At 55.1% G+C, this 17,930-nt stretch overlaps 1 protein-coding gene across 4 annotated transcripts in view; it reads right to left on the reverse strand.

The window, feature by feature from the left end:
* Positions 1–17,930, reverse strand: part of CSNK1E (casein kinase 1 epsilon) — a 39,613-nt gene that overhangs the window by 5,297 nt on the left and 16,386 nt on the right. The window contains exons 1-7 of one of the 4 annotated variants that reach the window (XM_049884432.1): positions 17,605–17,815; positions 14,948–15,033; positions 4,686–4,796; positions 4,366–4,514; positions 2,756–2,984; positions 1,940–2,110; positions 1,123–1,271 (exon numbers count right to left, since the gene is read on the reverse strand). In XM_049884432.1, coding sequence (XP_049740389.1) covers positions 1,123–1,271; positions 1,940–2,110; positions 2,756–2,984; positions 4,366–4,514; positions 4,686–4,796; positions 14,948–15,023 — 885 coding nt within the window. In that variant the 5' untranslated portion in view covers positions 15,024–15,033; positions 17,605–17,815. Of the gene's footprint in view, positions 1–542; positions 1,272–1,939; positions 2,111–2,755; positions 2,985–4,365; positions 4,515–4,685; positions 4,797–14,947; positions 15,034–17,604; positions 17,820–17,930 lie in introns of those variants that run through there. The other 3 variants (XM_049884433.1, XM_049884429.1, XM_049884430.1) reach the window with 3 other exon arrangements.

The raw sequence follows: 17,930 nt of genomic DNA on the forward strand, positions 1-17,930 counted from the left end.
GCTCCCACCAGGCCCGTCTAGGGCGGTGGCCACCACCCCTCCTCCAGGCTGTCTGGGCCTCCAAGCCCTGTTTTATTCCCCAGCATCCATGGCAGGGGCCTTCTCTACCAGCCACGCCCACTCTACTGCACACTGCCTCTCAGGTGCAGGGGTCACCACCACCAGCCTATGAGACACCTCCTAGGCATCTGACATTTGGTGACATCAGAACTGGGGCCCCGGAGTCCAGATTATAGGCCAGTAGTTTTGGGGGGACAGCTCCTCCACCTCTTCCACCTCCTCCATAGGCCTATTTGGAGGACCCTGGGTGCCCAGGGACGCCGGGCACCTGGAAGGGACAGAGACAGCACAGCAGATGCTCAGCCTTTTGCGCTCCCCCAGCCAAGTGGTAAGTCTTGGAAAGGCCATGCCTTGGAGGGTCCTTACCAGTATGCAGGTGGGTATGTGGGCCCAGTGCAGGGACAGGGGCAGGGACGGGGTGGTGCAATGACTTCTTGGTCACGGGGCTGAGCCTGGCTCGAGGAAGCCCCCTTTTCCAGAAGAGATTTGAAACAAGACATATGATTTCACGGCTTCTGGAGCTCTAGACACAGCTGATGAGAGCTTTCCCCCACTCCACCCCCGGAACCCTTAAAAGAGGGAGACAGAATGGCCACCTAACAAGACCCAGGGTCCCATGACCAGGAAGAAAGAAACGAGCATGAATGGGTCCCAGCTAGCCAGAGGGGCCACGGTGAGGGCCGCTGCCTGGGAGGCGCAGAAGAGGAAGAGCAGAACCGCATAGGCAACGATCAGCGCAGCAGGCGGGCTCGCCAGCGCCATCCAGGCCCCGCCGAGGGCACCTAGGAGGGACTTGAAGCCAAGCCAGGCACGCCTCGCTCTGGTGGGAGGTGGCGCCCCGCCTGGGCCCTGCTGCCCACAATGGCCCCCACTGTCAGCACTGATGAGGGTGGAGTGGGGGTACCACGGGGGCCCTGGGACCCCAGAGAGGTCACTTGCACTGTCCAGCTCATAGCTGCCGTTACTCGGGAGCCCCGCCCGCCACTGGGTCACTCTGACCTTCTGAGTCAGGGCCTGCCCCATCCAGTTCCCCAAGACCGCCTTGGCCTCCAGGTGACTCACGAATTTGAGCATGTTCCAGTCGAAGACGTAGTCGTAGGAGAAGCCCTGCCGGTGAAAGAGGTTGCGGAAGAGCTGGCGCAGGTAGGAGTAGTCGGGCTTGTCGTCGAACCGCAGGGAGCGGCAGAAGTTGAGGTATGTTGAGAACTCGGCTGGCAGGGGACAGAGAGATCACAGTGAGGCCCATGCTCCCAGGGTCCCCAGCAGCCAGAATTGTCCTATGCACCCGCTGTCCCTACAAATACTTTCAATCTAATAGGGAGCAAGACGAAGGCAGAACAAAACTATTGTCCTCCGACGGTGATAAAAACCCTAAGCTGCCTGTGAGCAGAGCCTCTGAAGTTGTGATGAGAGCAACCGAAGATCTGTGAACAATGCACAGGCGATCTCTTCAGAAAGCTTGGCTCTGAAGGCACCTAGTTCACAGCTCTTCACCTGCTCTTGCCAAACACTCTGGGGATCATGGACATCGCAGATCAATAGCTGTCACAGGCTGAAGAATGTTCGAAAGCCCACAGGACCTCCCACCACAAACTAAGAAAGAGAAGGAAAACTTTCACTTCTTTCTCAAAATAAGTAGAAAGAAAGCAAGCAGGGGAGCCCCTGGGAGATCAGGCAGAATGATGGGTTGGAGAATAGCTAGAGCACAAGAGCCTGGCCGGGGAGGGTCCAAACCGGCTGGCTGAGCAGCTACGACAGCCTGTTATTAACGTGCTGGGGCCGGAGGCAGTGGCAGCTGCCTAAGGCTTTGTGTGGCCACATCTTCCCCTTGGAAAGGGCTGACATGCCACCCCCTAGGGCCCAGGGCGGGGCTACTCACAGGGGTAGCCTTTGCACAGGACCTCGATGGGCGTCGACATCTTCTTCTCACTGATCCGCTCGTACTTCTGGCGCTTGGTGGCCGCTTTGAGGCCCTGCCAGGGCAGGGAGCCCAGGTTGAAGTACATAAGCACGTAGCCCAAGCTCTCCAGGTCATCTCGGCGGCTTTGCTCTGTGCAAAGAGTCAGGGACAGGGTGAGGTCCCTGGCCAGTGGGGGCCAGGCCCCGCTCCTGCAGGACATCCTCCTCAACTGAGGGGTGTACACCTCCACTGGGCCCCTCATCGTCTGCTAGCTCACTGCAGCCCTGTTGTATATGGGCACTGTCATTATCCCCTTCTAGAGAGAAGGGGCCCGAGGCGTCAGATCTTTCAATTCAACTGGGCCCAGTTTTTCGAGCTCAGCCACCTAGTCATTCAACAACCAGGCAAGCAGGCACCCCTGGTGCCTCCTCACCGGACCAGCGTGGCATCAGCCAGGCCTGGGGTCAAATCCCACATTGGCACTAGCTAAGCTGCATGACCCTAAGTAACCTGCATGACCCCTTGGAGCCTCTGCTCCCTGCTGTGCAAAGGACACGCCTGCCCCCTCCCCCGCCCCCTCCTAAGGCTGCTGAGAGGAAGCATTCAGGGCCCTGGGGGCCTGCAGGGCCACCACACTGCAGCTCTTCTTGTGAAGCAGAGACCTTACACAAGTCCAGGCTTGGGGGCAGCTGGCAAGGGGACTCTCTCAGAGTGAGGCTCCCTGGAAAAATGCCTGGGAGCTCTAGAAAGGCAAGCAGATGCCGGGTGCACTGTGCCCAGGACCCATGCACTCACCAATACCCAGGTGTGTGTTGATGGAGGCGTAGCGGGCGGTGCCAGTCAGGTTCTTGTTTTCCCGGTAGGGGATGTGCTGGTGGGTGCGGGCGTCCCGGTACTTTTTGGCCAGGCCGAAGTCGATGATGTACACCAGGTTGCCCTTCTTTCCCAGCCCCATGAGGAAGTTGTCGGGCTTGACATCCCGGTGGATGAAGTTCTTGGAGTGGATGTACTCGATACGGCTGATCTAGGGGAGGGGAGGGGCAGCAAGTCATTCAGTGAGAGTTTGACAGAGGGGTCTTCACTCTGGCCAGGCCCTAGGCTGGGGCCACAGAGATGGAAAACACACACAAGGTCCCTGCTCTGAACTGGGGAGAACGATCTATGACTATGTAAGAAAATTTCAAGGGGAAGCTCAGGGGAGGCTTCCTGGAGGAGATGACATTAGAGATGGACTCTGAAGGAGTTCACCAAGTTTGTGTGGGTGAGCGTGTGCATGGGGGTGGAGGGGGCAGGAGACAACAAGGTCGGAAAGCTAATGGCAAGATCTAGAAACAAACCCTGCACCGGAAAGGCACCTGGGCCCCCAGGGGAGACTCGCCTGGCCGGCTATGCATGCCCACAGGACCTGGGGAGCCAGGGTCAGAGGGGCAACCAGATTTAGGGGGGAGGGCAGAGAGCACCAAAGAAGCCTAAGCTGGGGCAGAGGTGACAGGGATGAACCAACTGGTTCAAGAGCACAAAGGATACTTGTCCTCTAGCTTCCAGAGAACACCAAAGTCAGGCAGACACCTGTGCCCTTCTCTTTCCTTTCAGCACTATTTTAAAAACTCAAATGAGCACACACATGCGACCTGTCCTGCAGCAGGTCCCCACCCTCTCCTGGCCTCAGGCTTCAACTCCTATCTGTACATCAAGGCTTCAGCAGCTGGGGTTGGGGGGCTCATGAATGACGGGGGATCTCTGAGACTCTCATGCCATAAGGCCTTGACAACCCTCCTCCACATACGTTTGCCTTAAAATGGCTGCAGCCAGCCCCAGTCCAAGCCTACCACCCTGCACACGATCTGTGTGCACCGTTCCCAGTCAAAATCCTATCATTTGTATTTTTTATTTTAATTTCCTCTTCTATGTGTATCAAGGGCCTCTGGACCTCATAAGTGCTCATTCTGGGGTGCATGCTCTGGTCCAGGTGCTATGGGGCATCACACTTCCCCCCAAAACAAGGGGGTGACTCTCCCACAAGGCAACTGAGGCTCAGGGGAGCTTAGCAACTCACCTAGTGTCACCACGCTGGGACAAACCCAGGCCTGTGTGATCACAGGCTTGAAAACCACCCGAGGGCAGAGTCCCAGGCCCTCCTCCAGGAGCCCAACTCAGCAGGTCTGGAGGTGGGCCTGGGAATCTGCATTTTAAACAAACACCCCTGGGATTCTACTACCAGTGGTCAAGGATCCCTGATATGGGAACTAGACCCCTGCTATGTCCCTGTCATCGCCTCCTCCTTCTCTAGGGTCCTTGGGAGGTGGGAGGCAGGGCCAGAATTCCGTGCCCACTGGCTAGAAAGAAGTGGATGTTGGAAGAGACGTGGCTCGCAGTTAGCTGGTCAGGGGTGGGTGGGGCCTCACCATCTGGTCGGCCAGGAGCAGTACCGTCTTGAGGCTGAACTTGCGGGAGCAGAAGTTGAAGAGGTCCTCAAGGCTGGGTCCCAACAGCTCCATGACCATGACGTTGTAGTCACCCTCGGCTCCACACCACTTGATGGATGGGATCCCCACTGTGGGCCAGGCAGAGGGCTCCATCAGGGGCTGTCCCGGCCCACCCTGCAGACCACTTGCCTTCCCCCTACACGTGAGTATACACATGTATGCGCGGGCGCGCGCGCACACAAGCACAGCCCCGCAGCCCCCAGCCCACACAGCCCCACCAGGCCCCTTGTGGCCCTCACCTCCCCCCTGCATCATCTTGTAGAACTTGCTCTCAATGTGCAGCTGGGGGTGCTTCGTTTTCACACACTCCAGCTTGATGGCCACTTCTTCACCAGACGCAATGTTGGCACCTGCCCGCAGAGAAAGAAGCGAGGGACCAGGGTCACCCGTGGCCCCGTGCGGCAGCCCGACTCCCTGCACAGCCCTTCTGAAGCCTGCTGTGCACCAGGCCTAAGCTGACTTGCTGTCTGCCTGGAGGAGCTCCGGGCCTCACAGGGGAGGCTAGGAGGAGGCAGAGGTCTCAGCACTGTGTCCAAGGGGAGCCGAGGGGGCTGGGGAGCAAAGCGGGCACCTGACCTGGCTGGGGTGGGGGTTCAGGGAACAGCAGCAGCGCAAAGGGCAGAGGTGAAAAACTACGGACCAGTTGGAGAATAGGTGGGGTGAGTCCGAAGGCACAGGAAACGTGGGGTAGGGCCACAAAAGGTCTGCTGCCCATGTTAAAGGACAGAACTCTGTCCTGCAGAGTAGGTTCCACTGAAGATGATCCAGCTGGGGGGTGGGTAAGATGAGAGGGTGTGGAGGAGAGAAGGGAGCGGGGCAAGGCTGCGGCAAGGAGCCCAATGGAGATGGGGTGTTGTACACAAAGAGGACAACCCTGAGCCACAGGACAAGGCTTGGGGTGGGGAGGGCCCAAGAACAAGAATCCCTGGGTGGAGCAAATGATTAATACATTCTGCGGCTAACCTAAAGGTTAGAGGTTCAGGTCCCCCCACAGGCACCTTGGAAGAAAGGCCTAGTGATCTACTACTGAAAAATCAGCCATTGAAAACTCTACAGAGCACAGTCCTACTCTGACACACATGGGGTCACCATGAGTTGGAGTCAACTCCACAGCAGCTGGTAGGCCCAATAACCAGCCCCCACTCAGCCCGCATCAATACTGATCCTGTGAAAGGCAGTCCCACACACACCAGCCTAGCACTTCCCCGCCTACCATCTCATCCGATTCACAAGTAGTTCAGGTGGGCAGGAAAATTTTTCATGCCCACTTTACAGATGAAAAAACTGAGGCCCAGCCCAAGGTCACATAGCTGCTAAATGGTGGACTGGAGAGTGAAGCCCAGCTCTGGTGGCCTCCCAGCCTAGGAAAGAGGGTCCTGCCTACATCTCCATCTCTTCCCCACCACACTCCTGGTTTCTCACTGGCTGCCTTGGGGGCTCTAGTAAGGAAACACTCTAACACAAAACCCAGTTCTCTGCCTGGGACTGCCCCGTGGTTCACGAAGTCACACAAAGGACTCAAATCTAAACTGCACCCTCTTCCTTGCCTCAGTTTCCCCAGCTGGAATAATAGATGAGCCAGGCTGCGTGAAGGCTAGGACGAGAGATAGGAAGTCTCCTTCTTGGGGCCAGGAGTGACTCTAGCTGCAGTAATTAAATCAGGGTAGCCCCAGTGGTGCAGTGGTTAAGAGCTCAGCTGCTAACTAAAACGTCAGCAGTTCAAATCCACCAGCTGCTCTTTGAAAACCCTATAGGGGCAGTTCTACTCTGTCCGATAGGGACACTATGAGTTGGAACAGACTCTACGGCAATGGTTTTCCTTTTTTTGGGGGGGGGGGGCGCGTTAGTCCTAGCACACAAACAGGACAGAAAGTCCAGAGGCAGACACAAGCACTGTTAAGACTTTAGAATCGGATAAAGCCAGCACCTCAAATCAGGGGAAGGATTGGCCTCGTCAATGAATGGCGCTGAACGACCCATTACCATGTGGGAAAAAAACACTATCTCACACCATGTACCAGGAAAAATCCCAAGTGAGCAAAGGTTTATATGTGGGGCGAAAAAAAGTAGGTATGTGTTATGGACTGAACTGTGTCCCCCCAAAATGTGTTAACTTGGCTAGGCCATGATTCCCAGTATTGTGTGGTTGTCCACCATTTTATAATCTGATGTCATTTTCCTGTGTGTTGTAAATTCCAACCTCTGTGATATTAATGAAGCAGGATTAGAGGCAGTTATGTTAATGAGGCAGGACTCAATCTACAGGATTAGGTTGTAACTTGAGTCAATCTCTTTTGATACAAAAGAGAGAAGCAAGCAGAGAGGAGGGGGACCTCATTATCACCAAGCAAGCCAGGAGCAGAGTGTGTCCTTTGGACTTGGGGTCCCTGCGCTAAGAAGCTCCTAGACCAGGGGGAAGATTGATGGCAAGGATCTTTCCCCAGAGCTGACAGAGAGAGAAAGCCTTCTCCTGGAGATGGCGCCCTGAATTTGGACTTCTGGCCTCCTAAACTGTGAGAGAGTAAACTGTTTGCTAAAGCCATCTGCTTGTGGTATTTCTGCTACAGCTGCACTACCTAACTAAGACAGACTGTAAGTTGGTACAATTACCTTGGAAACCAGTTTGGTGTTTATCTAGTAACGTGCGTAAGTAAGCCTCTAAGCAAGCGACTCCATTCCCAGGTACGGTCTTTCAGAAACACGTGCCCACCAGGGGCCCTGACGGAAGCAAAGAGCCCAAACAGAAGAGGGACTACGTCAACAGTGATGCAGCCATGCAAAGGGACACCACAGGGCGGTAAGAAGACTGGAACTCTGAGCATTCTTGACACAAAGTAAAAGAGAGCAAGTTACAGAAGCAAGCTCAGTTCTATTTGTCTCCATTTCGAAAACTGTAACAGTAAACAATGTATAAAAAACAGTTGCCGCGGAAGCTGATTTTGACTCATGGCAACCCCACTTGGAGCAGAGTAGAACTGTGCTCCACAGGGTTTTCAACGGCTGAGTTTTCAGGAGCAGATTGCCGGGCCTTTCTTTCAGAGTGCCCCTAGGTGGACTGGAGCCTCCAACCTTCCAGTTTGCAGCAGAGCACTTAACTATTTACACCACCCAGGGACTCAAACAACATACGCTGCTGCTGCTGTTAGGCGTCATTGAGTGGGCTCTGACTCATAGCAAATTCACATACAACCGAACAAAACATTGTCTGGTGCTGACATAACCATGAGTAAAGTTTTTAATGAGGAGCCCTGGTGATGCAGTGGTTAAGCATTCATCCGCTAATAGAAAGGTCAGTGGTTCGAACCCACCAGCCGCTCCAAGGGAGAAAGACATGGCAGTCTGCTTCTGTAAAGATGACAGCCTTGGAAACCCTATGGGGCAGAGTCAGAATCGACCTGACGGCAAAGGGTTTGGTTTTGGTTAAAATCTTTAATAAAAGCAAGGGAATAAATTAAGAAGTCAGATAGTGGTTACCTCTGTGAGAGGAAGGCAAGAGATGGGACAGGGGAGGAACATTCAGGGGCTTCAAGGTAACAGGCACGTCCTCCGCCTTCAGCTGCACAGGGGGAGGGATTGCGATGCCTTAAACCACACATCCTTCTGCATCCACTCAACAGTTAATAAAAAACAAAACCAGTGAAATGTTAGAAGCAAAGAAGGGAGAATTCACTTATTAGCCTTGGAATCTGAAAGGCTTTTTATCCCTGACCTAAAATCCAGAACCAAAAATGTCCCTTCTCAACTTTCTTCTATATGGCAATAACTCCAGAAACAAAGTCATAAGAAAATCATACTTGTGACTCTTAACCACAGGCAAAGGAAGAGGTAGTATCACTAATATTTAACAAGCTCCTACAAATCAGTGGAAAAAAAAAAACAAAGACTCAATAGGAAAATGGGGCAAAGTGCTTGAAGAGACCCATCATAGAGAAAGAAATTAATATAAATGGCTTAAAAAAGAAAATCAAAGCCATTGCTGCCGATTCTGACATTTATGGTGACCCTGTGTGTTCCTTACATGAAAAGAAGCTCGACCTCCTTGTGGGGGGAATGGAGATTAAAATTGAAAGGCCATTTTTTGCCTATCAGATTGGCAAAAATCCCAAAATATGACAACATATGCCGCTGGCACGTCTGTGGGGCAGTGGGCACCCATCCCGAGTGGTGCAAGTGTAAAGTGGGATCATCCCTACTGGAAGGTGGTTTGGCACTACCTCTCTAACCCACAGCTCTTCTTCTGAAGTTGACCCTCTGTTTGTGCACGGGGCAGAGCAAGACAGGACATGGCTATCGGCTGCAACACTGTTTGCAAGAGCAAGAGCTTGGAAATAACCCAAATGTCCATCATTCAGGGACTGGTTAAATAAATAATGGCCTGTCCATAAAACAGAATGCAATGGAAAAAGAATGAGGAAGCTCTCTAGAGAGAAGGGGAAAGATCTCCAAGATACAGGAAGTGAAAAAGTAAAGTACAAAACAGGAGGTATTCTACTCTCCCTTCTGAGTTTAAAAAAAAAAAAAGTAAAAAATCGTATGTACCCTGTTTGTGTCTACATAAAGAAACACTGGACAGATATATGAAAACCAGTAAGTAGCTGGGAAGAGAAGTGGATACAGGACTGGAAGGGGTAAAAAGGGTTTTTCTAAACAGCTTCATTGAGATACAACTCGCATACCATACAACTCACCCATTTCAAGTGTACAATGTTTTTTAGTATGTTCACAAGATTGTGCAACCATCACCACAATCAATTTTAGAACATTTTCATCACCCTCAAAACACCCGTTGCCATTAGGAGTCACATACCATTTTTTCCCCAACCCCCCGACCCTAAACCAAACCAAACTGCCATCAAGTCGATTCCGACTCACTGCAACTCTGCAGGACAGAGTAGAACTGCCCCATAGGGCTTCCAAGGAGTGGCTGGTGGATTCGAACTGCGGACCTTTTGGTTACCAGCCGAAAACGTAACCACTGCACCACCAGGAATCTCCCCACCAATCTACTTTCTGCCTCTATGGATTTGTCGGCGCTGGGCATTTCACAGAAATGGAGTCATACGATATGTGTTTTTTTTTGTGGCTGGTTTCCTTCATTGAGCATGTTTTTGTGTTTTTATTTTCGAACCACATAAACTCACTTTTTAAAAAATTACGAAATCCAGTGAGCAACGGGAGAGAAAGTGCACTGTAAACTGTAAAGGGATTCTGGCCCATCACTGGGGAGAGCCACACGTTTCCACTGGACAGAGGTTTTGTCACATGAGACGGGAGCTGGGGCTCCCTGGACTTGGCCCGCCATACCCTATTCCCTGCTGGCACAGGAGGCAGGACAGTGCAGGGGTTGAAGGCGTGAGCTCCAGAGCCAAGCTGCTTAAGCCTGAGGGCTGATTCTGCCACTAGCTAGCTGGGGGGACCTCTATGCAAGTCACTTTACGGCTCCATGACAATACTAGTACCGGCTGCTGCTGAGTTGACTGACTCATTGTGACCCTGTGTGTGTCAGAGTAGAGCTGTGCTCCATAGAGTTTTCAATGGCTGATTTTTCAGAAATAGATTGCCAAGCCTTTCTTCTGAGACACCTCTGGGTGGACTCAAACCTCCGAGCTTTCAGTTAACGGCTGAGCATGTTAACCGTATGTACACCCCAGGGCCTCCCTCCATGACAGTATGTAGCTCAGTAGGTTGTTCTGAGGTGCAAGTGGGCTTAGGAGTGTGCCGGGCCCACAGCAAGTACTCAGCAAATGTTAGGGCTGATGAGGAAGTACCAGGCTCGGAACTAGGTTCAGGCTGGCGGTGCTTTAACACAGGCCTGTGGGAGCAGAGGAAGTGGCAAACTAAGGCTACAAGGGAAGGGCAGCCTCCCTGAGGGACTCCCAGCCAGGACTGTGGCAGCCAGACCTAGGTCCCAGCAGGGGCTGAAGGCCCTGAAGGGAGGGGATTCAGCAAACTCTGGGTGGTCTGGTGTAGCTGGAGCACAGGGTATCTGAAGAGAACAGCAGAACAGATGGGCAAGGGCAAGACTTGAAGGGCCTTGAATGCTGAGCTAAGATCCTGGCCTGTAGCCTGAGGCTCCACGGGTCAGGCAGGGTTTCGCAACTGTTAAATTTTGGGTCAGATCATTCTCTGTTGTGCAGGGCTGGGCTGTGCACTGTAGGAGGTTTGCAGCACCCCTGGGCTCGACTAGTAGTACCCTCCTCAGCTGTAAAAACCAAACATGTTTCCAGGCACTGCCAAATATCCCCCGCAGGGCAAAATTGCCCCTCTGCCCCATGAAACCCACTGGTGTGGGCCTGCAGGGGAGGGAGGACCTAGGGAACAAACCAAGGGAAGTTTCCTAGTAGGAGCTTCAACCCTGGTGAGTCAGCTGATATGTGCAGGCCAGAGAGGCACTAGGTAGGCTGCCCTGCCCTGGGCTGGGGAGGTGGAAGGCAGAAGGAACCTTCGTCCCTTTGAACCTCACACCCTCCTACAAAGGGTTATTGTTTGTATCTCATTAAAAAAAAACCCAGTGCTATCGAGTCGATTCCGACTCATAGCGACCCTATAGGACAGAGTAGAGCTGCCCCATAGAGAAACGTGGAAATTAAGGCACCGAACGTCAAGTGACCCAAGCTGCAAGGTAAAGTCTTCAATCCCCACCTTGAGCTAGAAACCTTTTGTTATTACCAGAGCTGTCCCCCCAACGGGCCCCTCTTTCTAGAAGCCAACCCCTCCCCGACTGCTGGGCCCCTTGAATGCCTCTGAATCCTATCAGGAAGCTGCCAGCCATTCTGCTGATCTCATTTAAATAACGGAAGCCCTGAGCTGAGGTTCAGAGAGGTTAGGTAACCTGTCTGCAGTCACACAGCTGGTGGAGGCAGAGCCAGGACATGAAACTTAGTCCCTGCTTTTTTCTCTATTCCGATTCCCTAGTTTCTCGTTCATTCAACCAACAGCCACATACTGAGTGAGCCCTGGGTCAGCCAAGATAGCCCTGCACTGGGGGAGCCCAAGGCAGGGGCCCAATCCCAGCATGCAGGGGATCAGCCAGGTAAGGCCTCCTGGGGGAGGGGTGTCTGAGGGGTAAGGGGTGAGGGGTGCCACGTGCAAAGGCTGGAAGAACTGCCTGGGTTTGGGGAACAGCATATGGCCCACCAATTAGCCCAGGTAGCCTTGTGGTGGTGCTGGCCAGCCCTGGGGGGGCAAGGACCCTGGGAAGGTCTGGGTGAGAGGGGGTGACCAGCTTCACACGGAGGCTTCACACTCTATTCACCGCACAGACACGTGGACACACTCAGGGGTCTGGGTGAGCTACCATCATAGCAACAACAGCTGTGGCAACTTCAGCTCCACCATCAGGGGCCTGGAGCATTCCCCGGACAGACTCTCACCCCTGCGACCGCACCTGAGAGGAGCACTGTTACCCCGCCCTTTTAGAGCTGAGGACCAGAGACTCTAGAGGTCCACAGAGCTGCCCAGGGACACACGGTCGGTGAGTGGCAGAGTGGGACACAGGCCAGCTTTCTCTGGACCCCATGCAGCCAACTTGAGGCCCTTAACCAAGTTGGCCCCACTTCCCTGACTCTCCTGAAGTTGCCGAGGGAGATGGGTGGGTGGGGGGTTGAAGGGGAGCCTCTGGCCTTGCAGCTGCACCCACGATGTGCCACCCTTGGTTGATCCTGGAAAGCAGGGCCTAGAGGCCAAGCCCAGCCCCACCCGCAGAGGCCATCTGGAGTTGGGCCCTTGCCTGGACACCAGTAACAAGGATGTGCCCAGAGCTTTGAACAAAGGAAGCCAGCACGACGGCCAGGGAGGGGCAGCCCTGGAACATGCCCTAGGCCAGACAATCATTGTCCTGACACCAGCAAGGCAGGGCTCAGGGAGGAGTTGTGGGACTCCGCTCCCAGAAGGGACCCCTCCCAGTCCTTCAACAGTCAGAGAACCGGACCGCCACAACTCTGTAGGCATCACCACCCTCATTTTACAGGGGAGGAAACCAAAGCTGGCAGAGTCCAGTCACTTGCTCAAGGGCAACACCAGCACTCAAACCAAGGTCAAGTTGATTACAAAGAGGAAGAAATCTAGGTCTCATTTTAAAGATGGGGTCGCTATGGGTCAAAAATCGACTTGATGGCACGACTCGATGGCACCTAACAACAGATGACTCAGAGGACAAACAGGGAGTCCTGCCCCTAAGGAGGTTCTAGCACGCAGACCAGGGACACTGACTCTGAGCGACCTTGGGCTGCCTCTCCCTCTCTGGGGCTCAGCTTCCCTTCTGCAGGAGTCTGGCCTGGATATTGTCTGAGAACAGGGGTGCATCTGCACCCAGAGTCTGCCTCCGTACCCTCACCCTCAAGCCAGTAGCCCTCAGCCTTCGAAAATAAGACAGGCCTTACACCCACCCCAAATTGCACATTTCAGAGTAAGGAGAGGAGAGATGGCATAGGACGGGGCAACGGTTTGTCCTGTTACACACAAGGTCGCCATGAGTCCAAGCCAACTCGACCACAACTAACAATAACAAGGAGATGGGACCTCCATTTCACAGATGAAAATGCTGAGGCTCAGAGTCAGAAAGTAACGTATCCTAGGTCACACAGCAAATGAGGAGTAGACTGGACCTGAACCCAGACCTGCATCCAAATCCCAACCTTTCTCTACCGGGAAGCGGGGCCACTCATACACCTTTGCATGTTGCAGGCTCCAAGTCCTCACTCCCTCATTGTGGGCAAGCCATGGGCTGGACGAGGGGACTGGGACCAACTCTAACGGCACACTGCCCACTTTCTATCCCGAGTTTGGGGGTATTCAGAGCAGAGGGTGCTCTGTGAAGCTCTCAGCAGTATACTGCATACCCGCTGGCATGCTACCGTTTACAAATTGCTTTTACATCCATCGTTTTGCTGGTGGACAACCAGGTATCGTAATCATACTTTACAGTTGGGGATACTGAGGCACAGAACAGCCACACAGAGCCAGTTAAGACCCCAGGTCTGTTTGACCCCTCCGTCCCCCATCCTGTCATTTACACTTTCACTTGTGTGCAGGGCTGTGAGTACAAGGTGGATTTTCTAAATTTTGGCAGTGTAATCTTGGGCCACCAGCTCCACCTTGCTGTCCCTTAGTTTCCTGCTGTGTGAAGTGGGATAACAGCATCATCTCTAGGGCTGAGGGATGCCCACATTCCCAAAGGGCCCTGCACGCACCTGGCAGCAGGTGAGTGTTCAGAGAATGCATGTCTCCTTCCCCTTCCCTTGGATTGGGTGGGGGTGCGAAGGTCACTCAGAAACAGATTCTATACTTCAGTGAGCAGAGACCCTAACCCTGGGTAAGAGAAACTCCTCAATTTCTGAACTAATGAACACGGCACATGGACTTGTTGGTTTTCTACCCTTAGGTAAGCGAAACTCCTCAGTTTCTGAATTAACGAACACGGCATATGGACTTGGTGGTTTTCTCTGCCCAGGACAGAACTGACTTTTCATTTCCCAAGACAGAAACAGAGGCACAGATGTGGCTCTCACCTGCTTCAAGGGCACAGGGACAGAAATGAGGATAAACCCCAGAGGGGTCTGCCAACTTGCTCTGACCACACCAAGCCCCCGCCCTTAAACCCAAGATCGGTGTTGCCGGCTGTCGTGGAGTCTGATTCATGGCGACCCCGTGTGTGCAGAGTAGAACTGCCCCATAGAGTTTTCAAGGCTGGGACCTTTCAGAGGCAGATGGCCAGGCCTGCCTTCAGAGGTGCCTCTAGGTGGGTTTGAATCACAAACTTTTCGGCTAGTAGTTAGGCACTAAACCATGTGCGCCACCCAGATCCACAACTGCAAAGGCTGGGCTGTGGGCTCCTGACTCTGCCCATTAGCCAGCTGAAGTCTCCCCCGAGAAAGTGGCATTCGAAGGCACGAGTTTCACTTCTCCCAGGCTGAGGAGAGGAGGAAGATGTCAGTGAAATTTCTAAAAAGGACAACATCAGAGCAAACTCAGACTTTCAACAGGAGGCACATCCGGAGAGAGAGGCCCCAAAGAGGAGAGCAGATGCCCCCGAGGCTACTGGGGAGCCTACATCATTCCAGAGCCTGACAGGCCTGAATTCCAGGGGGCCAGACCACAGGGAGAGGGGCTGGCTGGGGGGCAAGTGGTAGCGTCCTTCTCCCAGGAGGGAAGAGACAGGGGAAGCTAACCCTGGAGGGCTTTCCCACGCCCCACTGGAGACCCAGGTCCACTGCAGCTGGAAAGAAGAGTTAAAGTTACCCTCCTCTGACCCACCTGCAGCAAGTGCGAGCCCACGCCCCGCCCCGGCTATGAGAGGAGCCCCTTGGCCAGCCCTGCCCCAACCTGCTGCTTCCTTCCCTGTCGGGGATCACTCTGGGGACAAACTGCCCAAAACATGCCTCCAGAGCCCCAGAGCCAAGTGCCTCCTTCAGAGTCTGAAATATTGGGATCTTTCCTCCTCCTTGTCCCCAGGGCTGTCCCAGGGCTCCAGCACCACTCCATTGGCGCCAGGAACACTTACCCAGGTAGATATCTCCGAAGGACCCGCTCCCAATCTTCCGCCCCAGGCGATACTTGTTCCCCACTCGTAGCTCCATGATTCACTTGCTGCAGGGGGAAGCAGACACGGGTCAGAGAAGAGGGGTGCTGAGAAGGAGGCTGAGCACACCAGGCCCCACCTCTCTCCACCAGAGGCCAGGCGAAGCCACAAGGAATCCTGATATTCTCCCTCCTGCTGTCCGGGAAGGGACGTGGCCATGCTGTGCCTGGGGGCAACCAGGTGTCAGGCAGCCTCGGACGCCACACTGGACACTCCGGAAGGCATCAGGCAGAAGGTGGGATCGGGGACAAGGCCCAGAAGGAAACAGCCAAGCATCTCCTTGTGGGGGGCGGGGGGTGGGCACTCCCCCAGGGGACTGCCCAATAGGAACCTCAAAAAGGAAGCCAGTCACAAGGGGCCAAGACCCAGAAGAGCAAATCAAAGACAAAAGGGGGTGATGGGGAGGGGGCATGCAAGAACTGACCATTCTGGAGGCACTGCCATGGCAACCATAAACAAACTCTAACCTCCAGGGATGGGAGGACAAGTTGAAGGGAAGGGTCCCAAAGGGGCTCCTCAACCTTTGGGCCTCTGAAATGACTGGGTTCCCCCATGGCCACTGCTCACCCCATCCCCAGGCCTCTCATGCCAAGACCTCCACAACCTGGCCTGGTCCTCCCAAGGACCCCTTTGGCCAGGGGCCAGAACTCACCAGGTCCCAGGATGCCCTGTGGGGGGAGGGAGATGGGAGTTTAGGCCCAAGCCCCCGACAATGGCCAAGGGGTCAACAGCTCTCGCCCAGGAGACAGCCCTGCCCCAGGCCCGGGCTTGCAGGGAGCACCACCAGCCCTTCATCAACAGCCACAAGGAAGCATCCTCCACCGGGTGCCAGCCAAACTCCAGCTCTCCATCAAGGGCCTTTGCCCACATGCCTGAACGGACTCTGCCCAGATGCCACAGCTGCCGCAGAACACACTCCACGCTTGCAAGAAACCCCACGCCACACACCCCACATACACACACTGGCCCAATGCCTGAGTGTGTATACTCCAAGGGAAGAAAGAAAAGCAGGCCCACGAGCACCCTGCTGGGGCGGGGCATGGATGTGTACACACCAGCCGCCCCCCCAAACCAATTCAGAGACCACACACAGTAGCCGGGAAAGCCGCAGGTTAGGAAAGGAACATAAATATCCCCGCATCCTATATTACATAAATACCCATGCCGGGTTATATAAATACTGTGCCCTCCATGTGGGTGTCTTACATAAATACACTACACATGGCCCCAGGCCCCTCGCCACTCACCGGGCTGTCAGCAGAGGGGACCGGGGGGTGCAAACATCAGCCCTACGGGAGACCACCACTGCTCTGTGCTTGCCACCCAGACACGCGAAGGTCTCCCCCTCACCTGGGAGGCCAGGGCCCTGGGAGAACCTAGACTCCCCCAGCGCTATCCCCCAAAAAGCCTCCCAAAGGGGAGGAGAAAGGCCTGATTCAAAGATGGGAGGGGCTTTCTACTTCTTTTGCTGCGTCTCCCATTTGGGGAATGGGGGGTCTGATAAACACAGGGGGAAAAAAAGGCCAAAATAAAGATTTCACTGGTTAAAAAAACTAGGCAAGCTACCACCCAGCACATGGGCAGTTTTTTGTTGTTTTTTTTTTTTAACTGCCTCCCTTCAGAGCCAGGGTCCTTGTCACTGGGCCATTAAAATAAAAAATTGAGAGACACCCTAGCCACGAAAGCAAAAGGAGACCCAAAGATAGGTATCAGTCGGAAGCAACTCAGACTCCCTGGATCCCCAAATCGGGGTCTCCCCTCCACCCGGGGGGAATCTATGCCAAAAAGAAAATATGTAAGAAAACTAAGAGGAAAGTTGGGGAGGGGGCTCACCCCACTTTGAGATTTCGATGTTAGGAGGAGGCTGGGAATCCTTGCTCTAAAGATACCCAGGCACAAACAGAGTTCTAGGTTCCACAGAGACTTGCAAAACAGGAGTTCTCACGCACAGAAATGGGAGAATCCGAGCTGATAAATAACCCCCACCCCTTTCTTTCTCTCCACAAAGGAAAACAGAATCGCAGGCCTGGGTGACCACACGGCCCGACCCTTCAGAACGCCAAAATGCCCCCACCCAACATACGGGGGTACCCTGGCTGACCCCCAGCTTTGGGGCACCCGGGTCAAGAAAGAAGGGAGGGGGGGAATGCAGCTGATTGTCCAGGGAAACATACACAATCCCGGGGCTTGGGCGAGAAGCCCAATCAACACTGTCGGGTGCCCCCAGCACCCCAGCCTCGGCCCCCCAATCTCGGCGTCCCCAAATCACAGCCCGCGGTGGCCGCCCCGGCCGGCTGGGGCCCTTGAAGGGTCTGGCTGGGGGAGGGGGAGGCGGGCCGGACTGGGGGGGTCTCTCCGGGGCCAGCCGGCAAAATAAGCGTCCCCCTCCTCCTCCTTGTCCCCAGCCGCGCCTTTGTCCTCGCCGGCCGAGCGGGCGGCGCCCGGCTGCCCCCCCTCAGTGCGAACGCGCGTGTCCGCCCGCCGTCCCCTCCTCTCCCAGCAAAAACAAAGAGGCGGGGGGAGCCCCGTTTCCCCCGGGTTTGCGCCCCTCCGCGGGCCCGCGGCCCCCCAAAACCTACCCCGCCGGGAAGGCGCCGGTGCCGGGCCGCTGCTCGGGGGGCTGCCGCGGGCGGGGGCGGCCCGCCGGGGCGGATGCCGGGGGATTCGCCGAGCCGCCCGGCGCAGCCTCTCCGGCCCAGCCGCCGCCGCCGCGCTCAGCTCCGCTCCGCTCCGCCGGCCGGCTCGGCTCTGCTCTGCGCTGGGCGCCGCCGCCGCCTCCCTCCGCCGGCCCTCCCGCCGCCCCCGCCGCCGGCCGCGCGCTCCCGCCGGCGCGCGCCCGCCAGCTCCCATTGAGCCCCGGGCCCGCCCGCTGATGTCATCCCCCGCCCGCCGCCGCCCCGGTGCG

The sequence above is a fragment of the Elephas maximus genome, chromosome 4 (genome assembly GCF_024166365.1).
Source record: "Elephas maximus indicus isolate mEleMax1 chromosome 4, mEleMax1 primary haplotype, whole genome shotgun sequence".
In the NCBI taxonomy this organism is placed as follows: Eukaryota; Metazoa; Chordata; class Mammalia; order Proboscidea; family Elephantidae; genus Elephas; species Elephas maximus.